Source organism: Myotis daubentonii, chromosome 1 (assembly GCF_963259705.1).
Source record: "Myotis daubentonii chromosome 1, mMyoDau2.1, whole genome shotgun sequence".
Classification (NCBI taxonomy): Eukaryota; Metazoa; Chordata; class Mammalia; order Chiroptera; family Vespertilionidae; genus Myotis; species Myotis daubentonii.
Window position 1 is genome coordinate 207741859 of NC_081840.1, and position 24067 is coordinate 207765925.

The 24067-nt window shown below is 39.0% G+C and overlaps 1 protein-coding gene across 20 annotated transcripts in view; it reads right to left on the reverse strand.

Moving 5' to 3' along the window:
* Positions 1–7361: 7361 nt before the first annotated feature.
* LIMCH1 (LIM and calponin homology domains 1) overlaps positions 7362–24067 on the reverse strand; it is a 320528-nt gene continuing 303822 nt past the window's right edge. For 7 of the 20 annotated variants that reach the window (XM_059672538.1, XM_059672529.1, XM_059672500.1 and 4 more), the window contains 6 exons: positions 23101–23222; positions 22714–22837; positions 19993–20079; positions 18292–18400; positions 15503–15605; positions 7362–10241 (listed from right to left, as the gene is read on the reverse strand). In XM_059672538.1, coding sequence (XP_059528521.1) covers positions 10216–10241; positions 15503–15605; positions 18292–18400; positions 19993–20079; positions 22714–22837; positions 23101–23222 — 571 coding nt within the window. In that variant the 3' untranslated portion in view covers positions 7362–10215. The remainder of the gene's footprint in view (positions 10242–15502; positions 15606–18291; positions 18401–19992; positions 20080–22713; positions 22838–23100; positions 23223–24067) is intronic. The other 13 variants (XM_059672574.1, XM_059672592.1, XM_059672583.1 and 10 more) reach the window with 3 other exon arrangements.

The following is a 24067-nucleotide window of genomic DNA, read 5'->3' on the forward strand; positions in this document are numbered from 1 at the left end:
AGGTGAAGGCTGGTATTGAGGAAGAATAAGAAGAAAAGTAGACCAATATTAAAGGCAGAAGAGGTATTTAAAAAAATGATGGTACTTACTAAATTGTGACCTTAAAGTTAAACATAATAATAATATTTTAAAGAATCCCCAGAACTACCAGGGATAGAATCATAAGTACTTATGCTCATTCTAATGTGATTTTATGCATGTGCAATAGCCTAATATTTCCACCTCATTTAGAAAATTTTCCATTGCAAGTAAGAGAAAAACCAACTCACATCGATTAAATACTAGCTTAATGTACAGGTTTCATAAAACGGAGGTGGTGTGAATTCCAGAATTGGTTAGACTGCAGCTCAGTGATGTCATTGTGGACTCAGTTTCTTCCATCTTTTCATCTACAAAGCGGGCTTTACCCTAAGGCTGGGCCCTTTGAGGTTATAGGATATCCGTCTGTACAATTAGGTCCACATGCTTCTTCTCTCTTATCCAAAGGAAGTTAAGGTGCGTTCCTCAAATATCTAACTGAAGTTCTGAGATTCCTGCTGACTGGACCATTCATTAGCTTAAACCTGGGTCACTTGAAACAATATCTATGGCAAGGGGGTGAGACTATCCTGATGGTTTATAGCAATCAGACACCAGCTCTGGAGAGGATGGAAGGGTTAATCCCACCAAAACAAGAAGACCATTGTAGATTCGATGTCGGGAAGGTAACAGATTTCCCACTGTATGTGCTCTGGGAGACAGTGAAGTCCAGATTCCCCATCCTAGGGTTGTCTTTTAAAATAGACAGTGAAGGATGCAATAGTAACTTTAAAGGTGTTATAAACCTGTGTTTTTTATTGAAGCTTATTTTTGAGGGATATTAAGTGAGATTGTGAGGTTTTTAAGAAAGTGAGATTGTGAGGTTTTTCAACAGATCTTCTCATTTATGGTATTCATACTTTTCTTCTATGAATCACAGAAAAGTATACTGATTTACATACTGGTTCAATTAAAAGTGTCAAAAATAATTCTTAAATTCTATACCAGAGGATGGAGATCAATGACACTGAAGATGGAAACTACCACAAATGTTTCACCCAAATTACCAAAATGTTGTATTAAGTGACTTACTTAAAAAGCAAAATATGTTACCTTATCATACTTTTTTTTGTCTTTTGACAAAGACAAAGAAAAGTTAGACAAAGAAAAGTTATTCCATTCAAAAGATTCCCAAAATAGAAAAAACAATGGCATATATTAAATACTCTTGAAATACCAAACAAGATAATCCTTGGGTCCAGAATAGAATAGAATCTGGTTTAGCTGGTCAAATTAACAATCAATATCAGAATTTACAAGGGTCATTTCATCAGCTTTCTGAAAGGCAGGACATTCTTTACTTGGTCTATCAGAATAAATTGTCTTATAATACTTTTTTTAGTACTAATTCATGCCAGTTGCCTGTTCTAAATTCAGCTTGAGGTGTATATACACTTTCTAAGATGGGTCAAGGCCGACTGGCCCTTGGTGCAATGCTTGAGATCTTTGGACACTAGTTTTAGAGCTTTTCCTCCTGAGTGCTGGGTGAAGGTAGGAGAAAGATACATTAGATATGTAAATTACTCTTTCCTTTAATATTCAGTTTCTTGACATGCCACATATATTTTTTGGAGGGGTATTATTTCTGCACTGAGAAATGGATACTTCAACCATATTATTGGGAGGGTGGTGGTGGGGTTTCCTAATGAAAGCACTACTTTGCTTTGGTAATTTCTGAGAATCAGGCCCTTGAATAAAGAGTGCTAATGAATTCCAGCCATTTCCACAGCTGTCCTGGCCCTTACCTCACAATGTGCCTCCCTTTTATACATTCACTAGAGGCCTGGTGCACGAATTTGTGCACAGATGGGGTCCAGCCGGGTGCCCTGATTGGGGCAGCCAGGGGAAGGGGACGCAAGAGGTTGGCTGGTCAGCCCCACCCCCTGGTTGAACTCCTGGTCAAGGGGACAATTTGCATGGTAGCTTTTTATTATATAGGAGAGCTCTAGATGTAAGAATCCTAGCTGGTTTTACTTTCTTGGGGTTTGGCATCAAGAATGAAAAAATGGTCTGAGAATTTAAAAAACATGTTTGCATATTATTAAGGTACTTATGTAATGTCCCAAATGTATTAATTGTTCAATCAATGTTTCTCAAATTGTGTTCTGTGGAACTCAAGTGACAGAGGATGTTGAGAAGAGTCTGCAATAGAGTTTCTTGATGAAATATATTTAGGAAAATGTAGGTTTAACGAATTTAAATGGACTGCTACAAAATGGCTCAGGCCTTTTTATTTTTTATTTTTATTGATTTCAGAGAGGAAAGGAGAGGGAGAGAGAGAGATAGTAGAAACATCAATGATGACAAAGAATCATTGATTGGCTGCCTCCTGCATGCCCCCTACTGGGGATCTAGCCCACAACCAGCTGGGCATAGCTCAGCCCTCTAATATGCATTCTATATCTCCAAGAAAAAAGATATGCAGTGCTTCCCATACATATATGACCATGGAGTCATTTTCTTGATGAGCATATAGCATGTCTGAGGAACACACTTTGGGAAATGCTCATCCACGTCATATTACCATGTTTTCAGGTTGCCTTGTGTTGACTTTTGTTATTGGCTGCTCCTAGGATTCTAGTCCATGACAAAGTCCAGTAAGGAAAGCTTTGTCACTTTTTCCAAGGAGTAATAGGATGGAAAAAGACCCAAAAGCTATTCTCTCAAGGAGAACAGATCTGATTCAAATCCAGAAGCTCTGATTCATCCTAATTGTTGTATTTCTGAGGGCAGACGACATTTGCCATGACCTCTAACCGGATGCCTTTTCCCAACCTAAAGTACATTCTGCTACGTAAAATGAGGTCGTAATAAACTTGGAAAGTGGTAACACTGTGGTTTTAGACAACTGACGTAAGTTTTACGGAAGCATTTTTTGCAACCCACTTTGACGGCAAGGGTGAATGCTGCACATGTGAACTGCACATGGAGATGGGGATCTGGTGTCAGCTACAAGTTCATGTTAAGATCTGAGGCTGCCCCATGGAAACAGAACTCTAATTAAGCGGCTAGAGCTGGAAAGCTCACAGCGGCTCTGGAGCAACAGCAGGGCCGCAGGGGCACGGCTCCCTGGCCAGGCCCTGCCAGAACTGAATGTCCAGATGAATTCTTTCTTTATTCAAGCCTAGACTACATTTCATTGTGGAGTTTTGGTAATTGAATAAATTCTAATAAACTGTCTTCTCTGGTGTAGATGTAGAAGAAGGCTTTTCATATTTTATAATGTTCTTATGTTTTCATATTCTGAAAGCAATAAATGGTAAGTGTGGGTATAACACACAAAAGCATGCAAATAGAATAAAAGTCATCCCTAATGCCACTAATTAGAAATAATTGCTATTGATATTTTGGTTTATCTATTTAAATATTTTCTTTCTTTTTGAGATGGTACATACTTATTTGGCAGGATGCTTTGAGAATATTTCTGAACTCTTTGTGGCCCTAATGCTGTAGGACAGAATTTATTTTGGGGGCAACTCACTCTTCCCAGAAGAGCTACAAAGGTGAGCCTGTCTAGCCATAGAAATGCAAGTGCAGCAAGAGCGTTTTCATACCATAGCCATGAGTATTGGTGAAATAATTCTGCTACTACAACTTGTACTACATTACTACTAACACATGGTGATCCCAATGCTAATAGAACTGCTATTTTCTCTCTGCTAGAGTATCTCTATTTTAAATGCATTGTCCTAGTTAATCCTTACAATAACATGATGTTATATTCTATTATTATCCTCACGATGCAAAGAGAAGATAAACAACTTGTCCAAGGTCATAAGTAGTAGTGGTGAAGCTGGGATTCGAACCTGGACATTCCGACTGCAGAGTCTGTGCTCCTAGATGTTAACCAAGATGTTTCATAAGGTAAAGGTTGCCTTCATTATGGGCTGAGTATAGCCCTAAGAAATCATTGGAACCTTAGCTGGCTGGATTCTAATTCCTCTCGCATGTTCTGATACAGGGGCACACTCCAAGGGGGCAGGGGTGAGAAATGAGGGGAGGGGAGAGAGAGGATGAAAGAGAAACTCCAGCTGAGAGGAGTGTGTCCCTCAATTTAGCAGCAGCAGGCCAGAGGCTGGGAGCTAAGGAGGAAGGATGGGCATGGCTCTCTGCAAATAGGCCTGGCCTATGGATTTTAAGAGCAATGATGTGTGAATTCCAGTTTGTTTTTCTTTCTTGTCTTGTAATTTGGCTATGCTATCCTCAGCCATATTTATGTTTATTAAACCACAGAGTTATCTATTAGCTGATCTCTGGAGAGTAAAGAGTGTAGGGTTACGCTCATGTTTGGGGATTAGAAATAGGAAACTTGACTGAAGAAGTCTGGGTCGGCTGTCAAGCATGGAAGGTGGAAAACAAAAACCAGAATATACTGAAGATCACCAGAAATAACTGCCGAGAGGACTGGACTTTCTATGGTCCTGAAGGATGGGGTAGAACAATGAAATAGACAATATTGGCTATTATGGGAAGCTCAATCCTGTAAGTCTTGAAAACTGGGGACACTGAGTTACACATGTAGTGCAACACACATGAAGTTAGACATCTAGGATGCTTTCCATTTCTTTTTGGCTATGGAATTACAATGTGAGATAAGGATGCCCCTGATCACCGTTTACTATGCATCTTGACAATAAGACATGAAAATATGAAGACATAACTTGAAAGAGATGAGATCTTTTTTTTTTATTTTTTGTAGATGATGATTGACTACATAGAAAATCCAAGAGAAGCAATAAGCAATGTGTTAGAACTAATAAGACAGTCCAGCAAAGTTTCTGGGTCCAAGACTAACTTAAAAATACTAATGGGCCCTAGCCAGTTTGGCTAAGTGGATAGAGTTTCAGCCCAGGAACTGAAGTGTCCCAGATTTGATTCCAGTCAAGGGCACGTACCAGTTGCGGGCTTGATGCCTGGCCCTGGTCAGGGCACATGGGGGAGGCAACTAATCGATGTGTCTTTCTCACATCGATATTTCTCTCTCTGTCTCTCCCTCTCCTTTCCACTCTCTCTAAAAATCAATGGAAAAATATTCTCCAGTGAGGATTAACAAAACAAAAAAATTTTAATGGTATTCTTACTAACAATGCCAATTAGAAAATTATGGTCTATATATTCAATTTTTATCAAAATCCCAAGAGGTATTTTAGATAAACTTTTCAGCTGATCCTAAAAATCATGAATAAGGTCTAAAAATGGCCAACACAATTTCTGTTCTTTTTGAGTCACTTAGAAGAAAGAAGGAAAAACTATGAAGGGGAAGGGCAAAACACTGAACATGGGTGCTTGTAAACTAGGAATCTTTGAGGACAATATATAAATAATGCTATTAAAAGTGTTAATGAATTGTAGCAATACCTGCTAGTTAATGTCTCTTTTAGCTTCTTTCTCTTAATGACCCAAGACAGTCATAAAGCACATATTTTGTATGCCCATTTCTTAATATTAGAGGCCTGGTGCACGGATTCATGCATGAGTGGGGTCCCTTGGCCTGGCCTGCAGGGATCGAGCCAAAACCTGCTCTCCAACATTCCCTGAGGGGTCCCGGATTGAGAGAGGGCAGTTCTCCGGTGACGCACCCCGGAATCCTGGAATCAGGCTTCCTTTTCTCTGGTTCCAGGTGAGTCACCTGCATTGAGCATCTGCCTCCTGGTGGTTAGCGCATGTCATAGCTACCGGTCAAAGCATCTGCCCCCTAGTGGTCATTGTGCTTTATAGCTACTGGTCAAACGGTCGGATGGTCTCTTAGGCTTTTATATATATAGATATTTGTCAAATGAAAGGATTCATAGCAGAGCAAGTTAGTAATAGCTGATTGATGAAATGAAGAGAAGACTTAGCTACAGGTTGTAAACTGGTGGCCTAAGAATGAAATTAGGCTTGCAGATATATTTTGTGAAGTCTCACAATTTTGACTGGCATTGTGTCAGGAAATGTTTGAAATTGTTGTCAACATTTAAAAAGCTGGAGATTTCATATGAAGACCATTGGTTAAAGCCACATTGCTGTTTCCATTCTTTCTGGAGAACTTGTCTTTGTTTGCTGTAGCTCATACTGCTCTTTATTATCTCCTTTGGCTCTCATTTGCAATGCCTGACTGGTTCTTACAGTCATTTGAGTTTGTAACCCCTGACTTAATGCCAAAAGATGAGGAGGGATCCTTTTGTGGTCTAGATTAGCGCCTTTAGGCCTTGAAGAAAGCCAATGAAAAGAGAGCTAGTAAAATGTTTCTTTTGATAAAGAAATTGTTTGTAGACCACATGTTAGAATAACATTTTTATACTTTGTTTTGAAATGCATTATAATTAAGTGAACTTTCATTTAAATAACAATAGATATACTAAACTACTCTGGTAGCTACTAAAACTCTTTTATGAAAGACAAAGAATTCACCTTTCTATGGAAATAGTAGCAGCTACTAGCTCCCAAAAGTTGCCAAAAAAAGCGGAATACAACTCATAGTGGCCATTGGCATATTGCATCATAAAGTGACAAAAACTTCCAAGGAACTTGCTTGCTGTTACCACCACCTACAAATTTGGGACAGAGTGCTAGTAAAGATACAAGTGCAATTTGCTTTTCCCTCTTTTAAAAAAATTTTATTGATTTTTTTTAGAGAGAGGGGGAGAGAAAGATAAAGAAACATTTATTTGTTGTCCCACTTGTTTATGCATTCATTGGTTGATTCTTGTAACTGCCCTGATTGGGGATTGAACTTGCAACCTTGATGTATTGCTCTAACCAACTGAGCTACCTGGCCAGGTCTACAAGTGTATTTTGGAAAGCAACTGTGTCACAGGATGCCACTGTTTTGTAACATTTATTCCCTGGTTCAACAATGAAGGAAAGGACCCCCAAGAAACAAACAGTACAGTGAGAAGGGAATCTTGGGGGCAGCGCTGGGGAAAGTGGCAGAACACAGCCATGTAAAAGAGCTTGGCTTGGTTTTTGTCTAGCCAGTGCTGGAAGGTGACCATCATTTGGTTGTTTCAGATGATTTCCACTGGCATTTGCCTGGTCTCTCCTGGTTATGTGCCTCATCTCAAGGTGTTTGAGTCCTTCAGTGGACGGCAATTCCTTAGTGACTCCTGCAATTAGCTGGTAAATCTGAGTTGACCTCAAAAATGCATAATATGCATATGCAAATATGCATCATTGCCATCATCTGACTATGGAACCTTGGACCAAAAGCTATAGTAGAAAGCTTGATTCTCTCTTCCCTAAGTCAGAAAATCAACCCGTGCCCCCTCTCCAAAAAAAAACCAAACAAAACATCAATGGAATACAAAGCTGATTTGAGTATTTTATTTATAAATGTACATTTACTATAAAAGCTGTTGCATTTTAGACAACTTTTTATTTGTTTTTTACTATTTCTTAGAGGCATTTTAGAATAAATATTTTAAATGAAGGTTAGTGTAACTGATACAGAACATTGGCCCACCCAGAACAGTAACATCTTTTGGACGGACTCACACATGAGGTGGATCATTTCAGTTCGTTAAGTCTTACACTGTGTATAGATAACTAGAATATGTATTGCATTAATACCACTACATAGAAAGAATGAGGAAATGGCATGAAAGTTTGCTAGTGAATGACAGTTACCCATTTTTTCTTAAGAAAGAGAAGGGACTGGCTTTTGGAGTATGAGAAAAAAAGTCAGACGTACTTCCTTGGGAACAATAAATCACTCACTTGCATCATCTTCTTTTTTTTTTTTTAAGCAAACACATTTACATAGTAGCTCCACAGAGCAGAGCATTTTTTTTCCCTGGGATCTCAAAGATTATTTGAAAAGAAATAGATCATACTCATTATGCTGTCTTGGAAAAAACAAGATCTAGTCTGCCCGAGCTGCCATGTAACAGACTCCAAATGAAATATAAATCAAATATAAATAGAAACAGTTGGCAATTAGAATTTAGAAAATGTTGGAGATTATTCTGTGCTGGTGACTATTGTTCATTATGGGAAAGCACATCTCGCAGTCAGAGAATGGGCTTTATTTTTCTTGACTCGATTCTAGCTTCAATACATGTACAATGAGTCTCACTAAGAAATGTGTATAAATGGGTCTGTGACACCAGAAGAGAATGTGCAATATTCATATAATCCCTACATAACGGATGGAGTTCCACATGTAAAAAGTATCCTATAAAAATCGGTTATGAATGATCGTATTGTACATGTTTTTGTGCATTGTTTCTGGTAAAGTACTCTGCTAATATCATGCAAAGTGTAAACATCACATTATCAAAATATTTAATAAAACATGCAGGTGGTTAATCAAAATATTGAACTTAATCTGTACATTTTCAAAACTTTTTTCATGTTAATGTTTTCTGTTTTTCTTTTTTTAAATTTTATTTATTTTTCCCTGTAAAACAGCAAACACCTCCAGGAGAAGTCTTGGGAACTTGGAAGTGACTTCATCTCTCTTCAATGTACTGCATCCATAATTCATACTGTGTGCAACAGCTTTGCATTTTCTAAGGCACAATTTTTAATGAAGTGATGTGTGAATTTCAATCCAACTGCAGCTCATCCAAATGACAAAATGGTCAAAATACCTCCAGTGGCTGAGGGAATTTCTGCACTTATATGGAACTCACATGCAGAGAACCATCTAGCATGTAAATAAATAATTGCTAGCCATACTCAATAAGACAGAAAAAAATTATTGCTTACGTAACAGAAGAACATCTACTTGGTCTCCTTTAATGACTACATGAATCTATTAGGCAGACATCCACAGTCTACATTCACAAAAGGTCCTCTTCACTTATTTGCCATCGTTTCAAGGCAGAATAAATAGTCCCCCTTTCCCCAGTCTCACAGAAAACAGCCTGGAGATTTAAAACGTGATGCCTTTTAGTCACTCGATTCCCCTCTTGGCCCGCTGAAACACCACACAGGGCTTAAAAGGTAAGCAGCTCTCCACAAGAGTTCCTCTCTGAAGGTCTCCATGAGCAAGGTTCAGAATTCTTGAGAGCAGAGAGAGCCGGTGATGTAGGAGAATGAGGAAGAGCAGATGTCCATTAGGGTGGGCAGCGTACATGGAACCTCCAGGTTCTTGCTGATGACACACCAGTGGCTTATCCCATCACGTGCCATTTGGATTCTATTAGGATGAACTTAATGCTGTTCTTTAGACACCTGTGCCCTCAAGGAGACCTTGCAGGCAAGGGTGAGCAGTGGTTTCACTTAATGAAGGACCGACCTCGATGAGGGTTTCCGGATGCCTTATGCTGAGTCTTTTATTGAATGTAGAGTCTGAAGAGGAGCAAGCAACAAAGCCCTGGTGGCTGGCATGGGCCCACCACTCTTTTGAAGATCAAACTTCCTCACATATTTTGGAAAGGACTTGGGAAATGATGACCAAAATGTTTTCCTCTGGGTTCCCCTACCCTTGGGCAATGTCCAGAGTATAAGTCTAGCTGATAGTGCAAGGGTTCTCTTTATTTGATGGCCCAGGCTCTATCAATGACATAACCTTCAAAGCACACTAAACCTAATACTAACGGTGCAATAATTTATTGGTATGACTTCTGCCTCAAAAGGTAAGTAACACAAATGTTTCAGGATTACAGTATATATTATCAGACTAGTGTCATTGCATTAAAAACAAGTTATAGCTCAGAGCTATATGATGTGATTTTTAGTATCTGAAATGCATTACTTGTAAGCCCCTGTCTTAAAAGACCCCGTGTCTCAAATTGGCATGTCTTGCACTTTCTGCAGCTCAATTTTGTAAACACAAAGTATTTAATTCCTAGAAATACTAAAACAAAACAGGTGTATTGAATCATCTATCTCATCAACTCCCCAAAGAAGAGAATAACACATTTTAAACTGTAAGCCTGTTCAACCATGCTAAGACCTTCTTTTGAACTAGTCAGAATCATTATAGTTCAATATTCTTTTGTATATATTGTGCAAATGCAAAAAAAAGAGAAACAACAAACAGGAAAAACACAAACACTGTGCTATGAAAGAACAGATACCACCTTTTAGAATAGCCTTTCAGAAATTAGATGGATGCTGAGAAGCCCCTGAACATGGGATTCTGTTAAACAATTGCCAGGGGAGACTCTCAAGAGAGGTGGTGAGTGATCTGGGGTCTTGAAAACCATGTCACAATGTTGTGGGTTGGCCAGCACCTGTGATAAAGAAATCAGAGCGACATTTGGTTAATCAATGCTTCTTGCTTCAGATGTTTAAAGGTTTCCCAAATTAGCTATGGCCGCTGCCAAAGCCTCTTCCCTCTAGGGAAGAAAACTAGTCCCACCCTCCCGCTCAGTGTGTTCCCAGGAGGAGCAGTATTTGTATTACCCGGAGCTGGACTTCTGAGCCCCATCCCAGAACTTCACAAGAGCCCAAGTGATCCACATGCCCTGTAAAATTTGGTTGAAATCCTCTGGATTTCACCCTACACCATATGATCTCCATCAAGCTTTCTACCTTGCCTTCTTGGCAAATAAGCAAGAAAATGTTCTCCCTTCTCTCAGTTTCTTGAGGTTTTGGTTTCTCTAAGAATAAAGACATTGCAATGGGAGGCATTTGGCATATGATCTAGAAACTGGATTGCTGGAGTCGCAATGAGAAACACAGAACACCCAGTAAAATCTGAAAGTCAGAGAAACAACCAATACAATATTTAGCCTCAGTGTCTATCCGATATGATATTTGGGATATAGTAGTGCTAAATCCTGAACATGCAATATTTGAAACATACGCCTACAAACGTAATTCATTATTTATCTGAAATTCAGACTTAACAGGGCAAAAAAATATTTAACTGGGCATCTTGTCTTTTTATTTATTTATTTATTTATTTATTTATTTAAATCTGGCAACCCTATCTAGGAAGGATAGTTTGAGTCCTCTATTTCCTGCTGAAAGCTTCACAAACTTTCTCCTTCACTTTAGGCTCTACAGTTGTGACGAGGCAACTGCAACATTGGAAATGACCCTGGGGATTTTGCATTAAACACATTTCGTGCGAGTGAATGACGGAACAGACACAAAGACACAGTCACCCAACACCCAGGCGCAAATGGCACAAGTGAAACATGTGCCGGCTCGGTCCCTGACAGGTAATTTGTTTTGCGCGTCCATTGCCATTTACATACAGACTTAAAAACTGTTTACATTGCTTTTAGGAATTGCATTTTAATATGCCGTTATGCTATTTTTCCTCTCCAAGAGAAAAATTTCATTTCCATGTGACTAGTTACTTGAAGAAAATAGGATTATATATTCAGGTTTTATTATTCCATACAATGAAATTATTTTGTTTCACTTAGCATGCCTATGATGTAAACCACCTCTCGTATCTATCCATCTCCCCTCTTCTCAACTCAGATCAAAATCAAATAAAGAAAAAAGAAAAATGATTTTTAGCTATTTCTTTCCATTCCGACTCTTTTATTGCATCTGGGATATAGTCAACCAATTCGAGTGTATTTATATTTCTCTAGCTCATCATTATCCCCTCCACCTATTCACTCCTAACATATATGTTTTTCTTATGACACCAAGAAGAAAAATAAGCAGTATTTTCAGATGTGCTGGTCATTCTCCCTGTGATGTGCGGACTTAAAGTTTAGCCTAAAATGACATTAACATTTATCTGGAAAACTAAACATGAGAGCAGAGTTAGGAAAATTTGGAAAAAATAATTAGAGTTAAGGTGGCCATTATGACTCAGTTTTAAAACATATTATGAAGCTATAATAATTAAAATTGTTTGACATGAGATAATAGATTAATAAAACATATAATATCCAGAAATAGACCTAAATATATATGTGAACTTAGTTTATGAAAAAGCTGGCATTTCAATTAGTTAGGAAAAAAGGGATTACACATTAAGTTATATTCACACAATTGGCTAATTGGGGGCGGGGGGGACTGGATATTTATCTCATTTCTAACCCCAAAATACAATCCTGATGTCACAAATCTACATGTGAAAAAGAAAACAAAAACAATCCTAGGAGAAATCTCGGCTACATTTATGACATTGGAGTAGTGAAAGTTTTTCTAAGTAGGATGCAAAACACAGAATCCAAAAAAAGAAATAAAAAAAGACATGTTAAGTTACCTAAGTAAAAATCTTTTCTATGAAAAAAAATCATAAAGTAGAAAGGTGAATGATAAGTGCAACAAGCAGTCAATATAAAATAAAAGGGAAATGTCTTGAATTTATAAAAGCTCATATAAGTCAAGTGCCAGTAGGACAATGGGCAAAGGATAAAGAAGTACTTTTTTTTTTAATAGAAAAAGAAATCTAAATGGTGAATAAACGTATGAAAAGGTGGTCAAACTTACTTATAATTAAAGACATACAGATCAAAGCACCTAGCAGAGTGGAAATTTAAAAGTTTGATGACATCCAGAGCAGACAGACACGGAGAGAAGGGGCTCTTAAGTACTTCGCAGGGAGAGAGCGCTTTTCTGGAAGATAGTAGGGAACTTGTCTGACAATGAGAAAGCACATGCCTTTAACTCAGCAGTCCCGCTGCTCACAATCTACCCTGAGGAAATACGTTCAAATGTTCATCAGGACATATGTGCAGGATGTTCATGAGAGCATTTTAAAAATAATATTAGAAAACTGGAAACGACCGAAATGCCCATTCATGGAGATTTAGTTTTAAATGATGATAAATCCATACAATGGGATTGTATGCAGCTATTAAAAACCCATTAAAAGAATGAGGAGGAAAGACATGTTATACGGAAAAATTGTCAAGATATATCATTAAGTTAAAAACAACAGCAAGGAAAACTACATGCAGAACACTGATTATGTAATTACCTTTGTGAAAGAGAAACCAACACATATGCATCTGTGTGTGTCTGTGTGTACACCTATACAAACATATGTTCTGCACCTCTCCCTAAGCGATTATTAGAAAGTGATCACAGTGGTTAACTTTGGATTTTTTAAAATTTATTTTTAATTTGGTATCTTTCTGGACATTCAATTTTCTAACCTTATACCACTTATAACTTTTACTTATTTATTTTTGAATGTCTAGGGAGATAGTAAGACTTTTTATTTCTTCTTAGTATCTTAGCATTCTAAAAAAAAAAAATCATAGTAAAATATTGTATTAAAATAACCAAAGGAGCCAAAACCGGTTTGGCTCAGTGGATAGAGCGTCGGCTTGCGGACTGAAAGGTCCCAGGTTAGATTCCGGTCAAGGGCATGTACCTGGGTTGCGGGCACATCCCCAGTAGGAGATGTGCAGGAGGCAGCTGATCGATGTTCCTCTCTCATCGATGTTTCTAACTCTCTATATCTCTCCCTTCCTCTCTGTAAAAAATCAATAAAATATATTTTTAAAAAAATAACCAAAGGAAAAAAATCCTATCTTTAGTCTACCTCCAAATCATATTCTTATTTTTCATCTTCTGAGACTGATACTGAAACTCCACAGTTCTTGTCTTTAGATTTGGAATTAAAAACAGTTAATGCCCCTTATTGTTGTATACATAGGAAAAAAATTCCTGGCCTAGATCCAAAAAGCTAATTTCCAAAAGAAATGACAATGAATCATCCAACTTCTCAATTAAAATAAAAATCTGGATGAAAACAGGTTACTGTCACCCAGAGGTGGGTTCATGTTTGCTTTCTGCTGGCATCCTTCAAGCACTTTAAATTATGGAAGTTCAGATTTATGGCGCTTTCCAAATCTGGCCCAACAGTCCTGCAACCTAACAGTGCCCTCTTCTGGTTCCATGGTTCACACTCAGCTGGCTGAGAAAAAGTATAATTTATAGAATGATAGAAAAAATCACCTTGAAAATGGGAATAAAGGGTTTAGTTTTCATTTCTAATGTATAAAGACAAAAAAATTCAGTTAAAAATATATTATATATTACACATGTATATTGGTATTTTTGTATGCATGGAATGTATATATATATATATATATATATAAAATACTATTTATACCAGATTATATATATATCTATAAAATAGTATTTATACCAGATTTTATATGTTTGATATGTAGTATCAATATTAATGTTATATGTTTATACCATGTGTATATATATTATAATGGTATAAATATATATTTATAGCATATGTTTATATATGCTCTATATACATGGTATAAACATATATAATATATAACATAGATATTACATGTGTAAATGATATATAATATCTGGTATAAATATATAAGATATAAAGGTATGTAATATAAAAATATAATATGTAATATAAATAGTCTAGTTTGATGGTACCAGCTCATCTCTAAGTTGGAACTGTTCTGAAGTCAAATGTTTATGATAGATCAAAATCACCTGGATTTGATTAAATTTTTATTTCACATAATTTTATTAAAAATGTATAAATGTCTCAGATTATACTACAGCTATAAAATAATTTAGTTTCAATTTTTACTCTTAAAGTATTTAGTCTTGTAGATTTAGAGATCCTAAATTAGCTATAAAAAAAAGCTATAAAAATGTCACTTCCTTTACTTGGAGAAATAACAAAACGTTCTTGTATTTCAAACACCATCTCTTCATTCCCCCACCCTTTTTCTTTTAAAGAAAGAGTTTCTGAAGAATGAATTTTCATAGAAGAGTCACTAGTTGTCTAGGCCATGCACCAGAAGGGCTATATTTATGATGGAGAGAGAGGCTGGATTCAGAGGGTTAGCCACTGGCTATTTTCAGATTTCCTAAACAGCAGCTGGGCAACAGCACCCCCTGGTGCCCCACACACTGACATGAACCTTCTATGGTAGGAAACCCAGATACAAGGTCCTAGGGCAGGCTGCTCAAGGGAGCTTCAAGACAGCACATACTTGTTCAGCTCTGATTATGTGCTCAGGTATCTTGGACGAGGGCAGAGATTCACAAAGAGCAGGGCCCATCATTTGGCCTCTTGGGACTTTAAATTTAGTTGAGACCAACAACATATTGTGTCATGAAACTCTTGAATGTAGGACATGAAGCTACTGAGGAGCTGGTGCTTGATTTGATGAACACTGGAGAGCCATTCTTCACACTTCAACCCCTCCCCACAATGGTGCTGGTCTTCTAAAGATATGCCTCGGCAAGGAAATAGTGCTTTACAGACCTTATATCTGCCTTCTATCTCACCCAAGTCTCTGTGGTGAGCTCAGGCAATGCCTCAAACTTGGCCCAGTTTTTTTCTAATGCACTTCATGATGAAAAGAATTTGGCCACACCCAAGCAGTAACTTCTAATAAAAAACAAGTGGTAATTAAGAGGTTACTTCATTATTGCTTCCTTTACCTAGATGTTAAATAAATCTTTCCCTCAGGGTAGGAGTGTTAACTGATAGGCAGAAATAATTGAATTCCTCAAATGGGCCCAAGAAAGGCATACTATTGCACTCACTTATCTCAAGGTATTTCACCCCAGTACTTACTTCTGGATCTCATGTAGCAATCATTACAGTTTAGAAGACCATTTCGAATCCTCACATCCGTCCCACTCATTGCATCTCCAAGCTGTCCTTTGCAAATTCCACACTACCGGGGAGAAAGAACAGAGGTTATAAAATGCATAAGGAATCTCTTTATGATGCTTAGTTATTCTTTACATGAATAGCGCAATAATCACTTCTACAACCTCCATATTTGTTGAGCATCTGTGATGTGTTAGATGCTGCACTAAGAACTGACTGACAGCAACAATATACTTTTAGCATTTTATGGTAACTCCTTGCATTTTCCAGAGAAGGACGGTGGTTCAGAGAAGTTAGCCGATTTGTCCAAGGTTGTAAACCCGGTAAGTGGTGTTGGGTTAATCCCCAAGCCTATGTTGTTAACCTCTATCACATGCCTTTTCTCAATCAAGATGGAAGAACCATTTTATTATTTTTTTAATTAAATTTATTGGAGTGACATTGGTTAATAAATTTATATAGGTTTCAAGTGTAAAATTCTAAAAGACATCCTCTTTATATTGCATTGTGTGTTTACCACCCAAAGTCAAATCTTCCTTCACCATATATTTGACCTATGAACCATTTTAAACAGATTAAATTCTAGTGGTTTTAAAGAAACACATGGGCAGCAGGTTATGAATGAAAACTTGTCTGTGAATAATCACTAAACGCTTCCCAGCAGAGTTGGTACGTTCTGCCAGATCAGAATTCCTAGGAAATAGCTATTCACCTTATCTTTCCACATTAAAGGCAGTGACACCCAGAGTCACAAATCCACTGAGAACGGCACTCCTTTCAGCTAAGTCAGCTTGAGTGCAGACAGAAACTGTGGGATAGACTGTGCTGGGTGCACCAGAGGAGTGGCAGTAGGGGTTGGTTCTTTTTTTTTAAAAAATTGTTTTATTGCTTAAAGTATTACAAAGAGTATTATATATGTCTCCTTTTTTTTCCCTCCCCTTGACCTTCCCCTAGCCTCCCATACCCCCCAGTGTCTTGTGTCCATTGGTTATGCTTATATGCATGCATACAAGTCCTTCGGTTGATCTCTTACCCACCCCCCTCCCGCTCCCCAACCCTCCCCGGCCTTCCCGCTGTAGTTTGACAGTCTGTTCGATGTTGCTCTGCCTCTGTATCTATTTTTGTTCATCAGTTTATAATGGTCTTAAAGTTGGGGTTGGTTCTGATGCCAGCCTCTCGCCAGGAGAGCAGGACTGAGCTCAGGAGTAGAGGGCTAGCCTCAGACTTATGTTTTAAGGTCATTGGGGACAGAGGGAGGCTTCATCCAAATTATGTTACAAGTTGCATCTACATTGCACAGGTATGTATCTTAAAGCATCAGGTCAGACCAGGAAGTGAAAGACGAGAGAGAATAATGGCCTTGACAGCTTAGAAAGGGAATCTCCTGCCTCTTGGGAATTTGCAAAGACTCTTTGCCACCTCTATTCTTTTGAGTTCTGGTAAAGTTTCAGAGAAAAAACTCTGGTGTTGGAACATATTATCTTGGCATTACCATGAGATTTTAAAATGTAAATGCCTTGAACCTCAAAATACTCCTAGACCATTTAACACGTGCATTATCTTGGTTAATTTTCCAATGAGAATATTGATAAATTGAGTCTCATTAAGTCTCCATATTGTGTTTTTTCCAAGATAAGCTTTGCTTCCCAGTGAGAACTGGTGCTATTAAATTTTGGGACAACTTCACTTACTTTCCCTTAGCTTATCAGTAAAGTGGGAGTTATTTTAACCCCATGCAAGTGTACTTTATAGCTGAGGAATCTACCAACAAGACAGAACAAAATTCAAGAAGGACAAAGAAAGCACATCAGGATTATAAAGAGAAAGAAATGACTTTTAGAGGAAGAAGGTTTAGTTTCAAATTTTATATATTAATTTGAAAGATGTCTATGAGCAAAAAAAAAAAAAAAGAAAAAAGAAAAAAAAAGATGGGAAATACTGAAAGAGGCCAACTTATAAATTTTATATTATAATAAATCAGTTATAACTGGTTAAATCACTTACTTAGCAGGAAATTTGGAATTAGAATCCAAGCCTCCTCATTTTCAGTATACATATTAATTCATTTATCTAAAAATGTTTACAGACACTATGTCTGCTAGGTGCAGAGGAAATAGTGAGCCAGGCAGACATGGCTCCTGCTTTTATGGAGTTGATCGTTTGTTAAAGGACATGATAGTTAAACAATGCAACAGTGAGTGGTACGGACCATGAAAGGTTCTGTAAGGCCCTGTAACAAAGGCGAGAGACTTAGTCTGGGGGAGCAGGGCAGCTTCTCAGAGGAAGTGCTCTTCAGTTTGGGATCACAGACACATTCAACTTTGCCACTAGCTCTAACCACACTGAACTGACAGAAAATCTTCAACATCAAGTCACCAGAGTTTGAGAAGCTGCAAAGATATCACCTTCCCAATAAATTCACATGCCCTAAAAGATGCAGAAGTACCACTGGCCTCCCAGGGTAGCATTCTCAGCTTCCTGCCAGAATAGTTGCTCTTCAGCAACAAAACCTGTTTCACAAAGACACATTGCACAAACCTGTTTGGCTACTTCTAAGCTGACTCCCCAGAGGAACGCATGATAGCTGAGAGCTTCCTCCCGAAGGCTGGACCCCACACACACTCTGTACACACAGAAGGGCGGGCCTCAGGCAAAGGCCATCAAGGTTCCCAGGAGGTCTGTCTCAGCCCAGAGCGACGCCCAAGGACACCACGACATTGTACTTAGAGAGGAGCGAGATGAATACATACCCTGAAGCACTGGATGTGAAAATAGAGATTGAGGGTCTCAATGATCATCGCAGCTCCTTTCCCCAAAGGAAGCCCACAGGACGAGCACAGCTTCTTCCCACTTATAGACCTAGGTCACAACCACGTATAATAATCAAACCTCCCGTTTAGAAGCGTTGGTTACATACACAAACATGTAGCCTCATGCCAAAAAAAGAAAAGAAAACATGGATTTAAAAAATGTTTATCTCATGAGTGAAATGACAGTTACTGAACTGATAACGAGCAGCAATGAAGCATTAGATGTAATTGGCAAACAAGTGCTAGACTAAATACAATGGGCCTCCATTGTGGCAGAGAATCCGGTGTGCATATATACAGGCATGTGTACGTGCGTGTTTTAGTTAATTGTTACAAGAAGTGCGTGTTGTTTATTCAACCACAATGATCAAATGCTTTGAAATGATTCCCTGTATTCATCACATGTTTATATAAGCCTTATATGATGATATATATATATATATATATATATATATATATATATATATATGATGATCTTCCATAAAGATCATCAAATTTAGCTTTAGTAAGATTTCAATGTTGCTTTACAATTTTCTATAATTGATTCGTTGGCCCATGAGGGCATTTCTTTTACCTATTAAGCAAAGAAATCTTTTTTTGTATAAAAATAGAGAGGCAATTGTGATGCAGCCCCACAGGCCACAGGCCAATATGGGATCAGATCCCTGCTTTGTCCCGAGGTTCTGGCATCTGGTGCAAAGAACTCCCTTTGGGTTTCTCTTCCAACTTCAACATGAGAGGGTTGGACTAGATGATCTCTACTGCTCCTTCCAGCGTAAGCTCTGCGACTATAACCTGGGCACTCGGGAGTTGTAAGCCCCTTGAGGGCATGGGCTGCCTGGACCCATCTCTGTACCCCGCAACCCCCAGCACAGTGCCCACCAGTGGACAAGAATCAAACCCAGCAGACCAACACCAGGCGAGGGGTAAGCTGGCTGTCTCCTGGGGCGGCTTGCCCACAGCTAAGGTCAGATGGCACCGGTGCCTATCGTCTGGAAAGCGCTTGGAATTGCACAAGAAGTTTGAAAATACCATTCAGAAGCCAATAGGGTACAGAGGGACAGCAGAAACAGAAAGGAAGAAAACAGGGAAGAGGAAGAGTTGCCCTGAGCAAACCCTATTTATTAGGATTTCCCCCTACCCAGTCGTTAAATGAAATGTCTAAATCAAAGAAACCTTGGAGCAGACCTCGGTAATTGGTCTCTCCAGTGAATGGGAACTCGGCAGCTTTTAAGAACATCCTGGGGCCCCATTAACGTCCGGCAGCCATCCTCAGAGAGCCTGAGGAGGGGAAGGAAGGATGCAGTTTCGCTGCTCGGCCCCGCCTGGTTCTCTGTAAGAGCCATCAGCCTAGAAGGACCGAGCCATCCTGGAGGGGAAGGCGCCGACTGAGGAGCCCGGCAACTGTCTGGTGGATTTTATTATTAGATTGCAATTTCCACAGAATATAATTAAAGGCCTGTGGCCACAGCCGCGCCAACGGCATGCACTTGGCTTTCTCTCTCCTCCTGCCTGTGTGTGTGTGTTGAAAGCGATTTGATGGGCAAGCTTCTCGAAATCATTTGGCAAGCATTAATTCGGTTCGAATGATGCTTGGCAAGCTCTAGTCAAAACAAAGCCGCCTCCGAAAGGCTTGCTGACCTCTTGTACCGGTTTGGTGACTGGCCGGGAGGGGTGGGAGGACAGGGGGACAAGTGTCCCGCCTGGAAGTGCTCTCGAGGGCTTTTCCTGTAACATGGTAAAGGAGCCAACAATTATGACAAGGAAAGAGAAGCCCAACCCTATAAGAGAAGACATTTTAGGTATGGAAATAAAATACTTCCCTGATAACCAAAGAAACGACCACAGAGTGTCCTAGAGGTAATGATCTCTAAAGAACAAAAATAGTAAATCCGTCTGGCAAAGATTATACATGCAATGGCTGCACGATATCAGACCAGGCTGGCGCTGTGGAACGGAAAAGCCAGAATAGTTTTTCAATAGTTAAAATTGCATGCTGAGTTAGATATAAAAATCAAAGATGCGGGGGAGAGAGGGGCAAGGTGAGTAGGGATTTAGGAAAAGGCGTGTGCAGAGAGCCCAGAGAGAAAGGGCAGAACTTCAAGGAGGTATTTTCCAGTGGGGCAGCTTCCACCTCCATCAATACATTCATTTTGAGGACATGTGATGAGGGGCGGTGTTCACAACATTTAAAAACGGCTATGGCCCTAGCCGGCTTGGCTCAGTGGATGGAGCGTCAGCCTGCGGACCGATGGGTCCCGGGTTCGATTCTGGCCAAGGGCACATGCCTGGGTTTCGGGCTCGATCCCCAGTGGGGGGTGTGCAGGAGGCAGCCGATCCATGATTCTCTCTCATCATTGATGTTTCTACCTCTCTCTCCCCCCTCTCCCTTCCTCTCTGAAATCAATAAAGAAATATATTAAAAAAAAAAAAATAACGGCTATGGCATTGGCATCTACAAAGCACAACGGTCCCCAGCCAGACGCTACCAGAACGGTTTCACAGGTGTGGTTGGTTGCACACCCTGCCTGTTATTAGCTGTCAGCTCTGGGCTCTTGCTTATAAAAGTTCATTGCATTTGTACAGAAAAGGACAGAACACAGAAAAAAAAAATGTTAAGAGAAATGCAACACAGGAGTGAACAGGGAACGAGTCCACCTGTCTTCTAACTGGTTTCAGAATAACTCCCCAAGCGCCCTGCCCACCCACACCTCCTCCTCCAAAATATCATGGTTTGCCCTGGTCGGTGTGGCTCAGTGGCTAGAGCGTTGGCTTGTGGACTGAAGGGTCCCAGGATCAATTCCCGGTTAGGGCATATGTCCGGCTTGTGGGCTCGATCCCCAGTGCGGGGCGTGCAGGAGGCAGCCGATCGATGATTCTCTCTCATCATGGATGTTTTTCTCTCTGTCTCCCTCTCCCTTCCTCTCTGAAATCAATAAAAATATATTTTAAAAAACAAAAACAAAAAACCAAGAAAACAAAATGTCATGTTTTCAGGTAATACTCTAGAGCAGTGGTTCTCAACCTTCTGGCCCTTTAAATACAGTTCCTCATGTTGTGACCCAACCATAAAATTATTTTCATTGCTACTTCATAACTGTAATGTTGCTACTGTTATGAATCGTAATGTAAATCGTAATGTGAAAGGGTCATTTGACCGCTAAAGGGGTCGCAACCCACAGGTTGAGAACCGCTGCCCTAGATGATAAGTACCAGGGCCTAAAAAATGGTTGGAAATCACTGCAATAATCAATAACAATCATGATTACTTCTGTGTGATTTCAGTTTCTATTTATTCTGAGTGTCATCTAGGCACATAGAAACAAAATTGGGTAGACATAAGAGAAAAGGGGGAAATGGTTCAAATACCATTTCTAAAATGTAACAGAAAAATAAGGTAACAAGCTGAACTTATAAAAACAAGTCATCCTCACCCTCATCACCATCCTCATTGTCTATCACCAGCTGTACCACATAGTACTTATTATTCATCAGGCACAAAACTTCACAGGTAGGTAGTATTATTATTGCCATTTTATACATGAAGAAACTGAAGCAGAGAAAGATGAATCAACTTGCTCAAAGCCCTACACAAGCAAGTGGCAGAGTCAAAATCTGAATCCAGGTGGTCTAGCTCCAGGTAGAGGACTTGCTAAAGTATAATGAATGTTGTATTTTAAAAGCTGATCACAAAGAACCTCTGGTTTACATATGATCTTACCATTGAACTGTGATATAATTTTGAATTCTTCTATCACTTAATCATCAAGTACTTTGAATAAGTTATTTAATTTCCTTGAGCCTCTATTTCCTCCTCTGAAAAATGGGAATAATAACTCAATTGAAGTTACTGGGAGAGCTCAGTGAGTTAATTGATGAAAAGATGTGAAAAGCTATGTAAATCCTTCAACACAGTGCCTGTTATATTGAAATGTATCAAAAATATTAGAAACTATTGTAAAAAAGTAGAAATCTTACAAAATTAAAATATAGCCTAAGGTAGCTACCTAAAATGGAGAGAATGATAATGAATATTTGTCAATAGATTTTGAGACATTTTAACTCACTTAAAGAAATTGTTTATACAACATGCCTGCAAATTCTTTTCAACGTTGAGATCTGTGGGTTAAAAGCATTACTTTGCCTCTTTCAAATTGATAAACTCAGAGTGTATTACTTGTCTGGGAGACTGTCCTAAATTTCCATAAATATTTGTTAACGTGAATCAATGAGATTCAAGAGCAAGAAAGCACGAAAATGCTGCTAACACCTTGCTATCACACACTTTTTCATTTTCCCTTTCTTAGTCAATACATTAAAAAAAAAAAAAAAGGAATTCCACATCTATCTTTGGTTACTCACTTCCGCCTTTCACTCGGTGACTCGATCTGATGGTTAATGCTGTTATCCAATGGGAGGGTTTTTGGCTTCACATCTTCTAAGGTGTTCACTGGCGGGTTTGATACCTGCTGATTCTGGGATGGACCTGAGGCCAATCAAGAACATAAGCTTAGTGCTCAGTGACATCACCGTTGCTTAGCAAGTCCCCTTTCTTTAAAGTGCTAATGCCCGCTGAGGGCTCAAGGTGAGTCCGCGGAGTCTGGCACTTGGCGGTGGGAGTTAATTCACGGGGCTATAGAGCATAAGCTAGAAGAGAAGCCTGTAGCCAATAGAAATCCTATCTGCCTGGATGACAAGCGGGGCTGTCGTACAATAATGTAATCATCGGTTGGTCTTCTCCTTCCTTACCCTGAGCTAGCTGCGGGCTCACCCCACAGCGTGGGGCCCCAGCTTCTGTATCCAGCTGATCATTTTGATGGGTTCCTTTTGATACAGGGTTCTCAGAATCAGTCAAGGCCCCTTGAATAAGTCTGTTAAAATAAATAAGTATATTTCAGAACAGAGATAAAAGCAACTGAACTAAGATTATTGATCTTATTCTTTAGGGTACAGAAGTACCAATTTCAATATGAAAAAAAAATGAGGGCTAACTAAATGCTTATTTATTCTTTTTATTTTAAACTAGGTTTAAATGCTCTGATCTGCTGCTCGTTTTTATTATCCGTCAATTTAACAAGCTTGAGAAACCATCATTTCTGATGTCCCTCCCAACTCCCTGCCCGCAAAGCAATTTATTTTAATAATTCAAGAGAAGCCAGAGCTAACTGCTGGACTCCCCCAGATTTTCACGAGAGGACTTACTGGAGAAATCATTTGGACCACGTGGGACTTTGGCAGCCCATGGTTATCTACATAGCCTTTTTATAGCGTCTGTGTATAAAGAAAGGAGAGGTTGAAGAGATTTTAAAGGGTCTCTGGCAACAATAGAGGCTGTTTGGAGAACTATAAAAAACTCACAAAAAATGCTTATCAGTGGTGCTCAAAAATTCCTGATGGGTGGCTTTCATTTCATAAAACTGGAAAGTCCCCTTAAACAGTCAGTGTTAACTGGAAGCAGATGTGCTATTTAAAGGGCTCTGCAGACTCTGGACATGGGCCCTGAGCCCCTATACCAGTGATGGCGAGCCTTTTGAGCTTGGCGTGTCAGCATTTTGAAAAACCCTAACTTAACTCTGGTGCCGTGTCACATATAGAAATTTTTTGATATTTGCAACCATAGGAAAACAAAGACTTATATTTTTGATATTTATTTTATATATTTAAATGCCATTTAACAAAGAAAAAATCAACCACAAAAATGAGTTCGTGTGTCACC